We start from the raw sequence: 2,535 nt of genomic DNA, 5'->3' as shown, positions 1-2,535 counted from the left end.
GTGTTGGGGGGGGGTGTTTCAGGGATGGTGTTGGGGGGGGTGTTTCAGGGAAGGTGTTGGGGGGGTGTTTCAGGGAAGGTGTTGGGGTTCAGGGAAGGTGTTGGGGGAGGGGGGGTTCAGGGAAGGTGTTGGGGGGGTTGGGGTTCAGGGATGGTGTTGGGGGCCCCACGGGGTAAGAAGGTTGCAGGTGCAGATGAATTTAAGGTAAGGATAGGAACAGGAAAAGGCAAGGGTTGGTATGGGTATGTTGATACCTGAATGGGGCAGGGGATTAGCGATCTAACGGCCTACGAAGCATGAGCTGAGTAGTAGTTGTGGTAGTGGTAGCCGTGTTTGCTACCTTACCAGCTATCTAGCAAACCGCCGTCTGGGCGATGATATGTTTCTATATTCAGTACTCAACCTCACTAGGTTTGAGAGACATACACAAGGGGCCCGGATTTATATTCACACCCTAAGTGACTGTCACGCCACAAACCAGCTTTCACATCCATTCACGACGGCATGCTTTCTTGCAGCATCTGATCTTGTGGTGTGGGGCCCCCATCTCGGTACGTCCCATCTCGTCCAGGCTAAGGATCACATACGACTTTACGGCGCCGTACTGACGTACTTTGCGGTGTACAACGATTTTTATAACTGGAGGAAGGGCTCCGCGTAAGTCTTCAACCTACCTCGAATGCGGGTATTAATTACAGTGTTAAGTAGGGTTGCAGGCGCATTAGAAGTTAGAAATAATATTAGAATTAAACTAATTAGAATTCTAATGAGAAAGTTAGAAGACCCCTTGAGAACAGATTAGAACGTTCTAATGTCGTACACCCATTAGAATGGCTATTCAGACCGCCTCCGCAGCCTGCAACGGCACATTTTTCTAGGAAAAATGGCTGATGCTGATGCTGGGCCATCAAAACCACCAGTTTCGAAGACTCCTAAAGCAACATACACTTATGGCAACAAGGAGCTAGACGCTCCAGCCTACGCGGAAGCCCTGAAGAGTGCAAAAGCGAGAGGCAGTGCTTCCTGGTGGTCGTTTTTCACCGTCATCTTGACAGAAGGAGTCGTGAAGCTGAAGTGCACCATTTGCGGCGAGGTGCTGGGTGCCAAAAATCCGTCTGCAACAGCTCCCAACCATCTTAAGAAGCACAGCAAGGCAGCAGAAGTTTTGGGGCGACAGGTTTGGCATGTCCGGACTGTGTGTTGGGTGTTGCTTTGCAGACAATTAGGACTGGACTCTTGGACTCTTGGTTCAGGTACCAAAGATGTTGGGAAGGCGTACGCAGAGACAGTTTAAGACAGTCTAAGACAGTTTAAAGGCGAAATTAGTGACCCAGAGGTCACTTCGACCGGGGGTTTGGCTGAGAAGTCCTGGTTACGGGTGTCGTAGCCCCGTAAAAACCGTTAAAAACACCTGGGTTAGGATCTGCCGTAACCATGGTGAAACTCCGAAGTGAAAACTCCCCCTCCCTGAGAAGTTACCCCAGGTCTTCTAATATTATTTCTAACGTTCTAATTAGAAATAATATTAGAATTAGTAGAGAACGCCTGCCATTCTAATAATCTATGCAACCCTAGTGTTAAGACGCGGAGATGGACGGGGCGGGGGAAGTATGTGGTGGCTAGATGCCTGTAGCTTATAGCCGTTATGATCCTCATATGTAATCCCCGGTCATCAAACACCGTGTCATCAAACACCGTGTCATCAAACACCAAGCACACCCTATTACCCGCTTAAAGCCAACTTACCGTGCTTAACCTCCCACCCACCCACTCATCCCCGGCTCCTTCGTACTGCCGTACAGGCCGTACGTGTGGGACGGCAAGAGCGCATTATCGGGTTATCACCAGGTTCTATGCATCGGATACAATGACACTGGGTACGTAAATGCCACTGGATTTGTGCGTTCGTACATTCCCGTACGCTTCCGTACGTACGCATGTACATGTTGCCGGAGCCCTGCTGCAGTACTATCGGGTTTTGGAGCGAGCGAGGTGGTTTCGGAAGCGTTTATGAGGGTGCAGTCTTGTTGAGGTTGCTAGTTAGCTATAGCTGAATCCACGAGGTGTATGCATGTATGCATGTATGTATGTCCGCGACAGCATGTGCGGGGCCTCGACAGCATTTGTATATCTGCCCGCGCATGCGAGGAGTTGAATCTTGGAAGCGACTAGAAAGGGGCGCTGGCTACAGCCCAGAAGGGGGTGGGTGCAGCGTGTAGGGCTGCTTGCCTGACCGCCAAGGTTGATGGGCGACCCCACAACGCCGGCGCTTATTAACCGTTCAAACCGTCCAACCACCACCGGCACCCGTGCGTACACACGTAACGCATGAACACGCAGGCATTACTGGATCGCCAAGAACAGCTGGGGAACCTCCTGGGGCGACAACGGCTTTTTCTTGATGTCGTACACCAACCGAGCCGGCTTCATGTCCGCCTCAGGCGACAATGTCGCGGGCCTTACATTCACGCCCACTCAGCCGCCCGCACTCAGTCCCAGTCCCCCGCCGCCGACTCTGTCGCCACCTCCCGCCAA

The 2,535-nt window shown here is 51.9% G+C and overlaps 1 protein-coding gene across 1 annotated transcript in view; it reads left to right on the top strand.

The window, feature by feature from the left end:
- VOLCADRAFT_104939 (uncharacterized protein) overlaps window positions 1–2,535 on the top strand; it is a 10,776-nt gene that overhangs the window by 4,737 nt on the left and 3,504 nt on the right. Inside the window, exons 8-10 of the mRNA XM_002951033.1 lie at window positions 572–657; window positions 1,803–1,877; window positions 2,341–2,498. Of these exons, the coding sequence (XP_002951079.1) occupies window positions 572–657; window positions 1,803–1,877; window positions 2,341–2,498 (319 nt within the window). The remainder of the gene's footprint in view (window positions 1–571; window positions 658–1,802; window positions 1,878–2,340; window positions 2,499–2,535) is intronic.

This window comes from Volvox carteri (genome assembly GCF_000143455.1).
Source record: "Volvox carteri f. nagariensis unplaced genomic scaffold VOLCAscaffold_21, whole genome shotgun sequence".
NCBI classification, from domain to species: domain Eukaryota; kingdom Viridiplantae; phylum Chlorophyta; class Chlorophyceae; order Chlamydomonadales; family Volvocaceae; genus Volvox; species Volvox carteri.
Note: the sequence above shows the minus strand (reverse complement) of the source record. Positions and strands in the feature narration are given on the sequence as shown.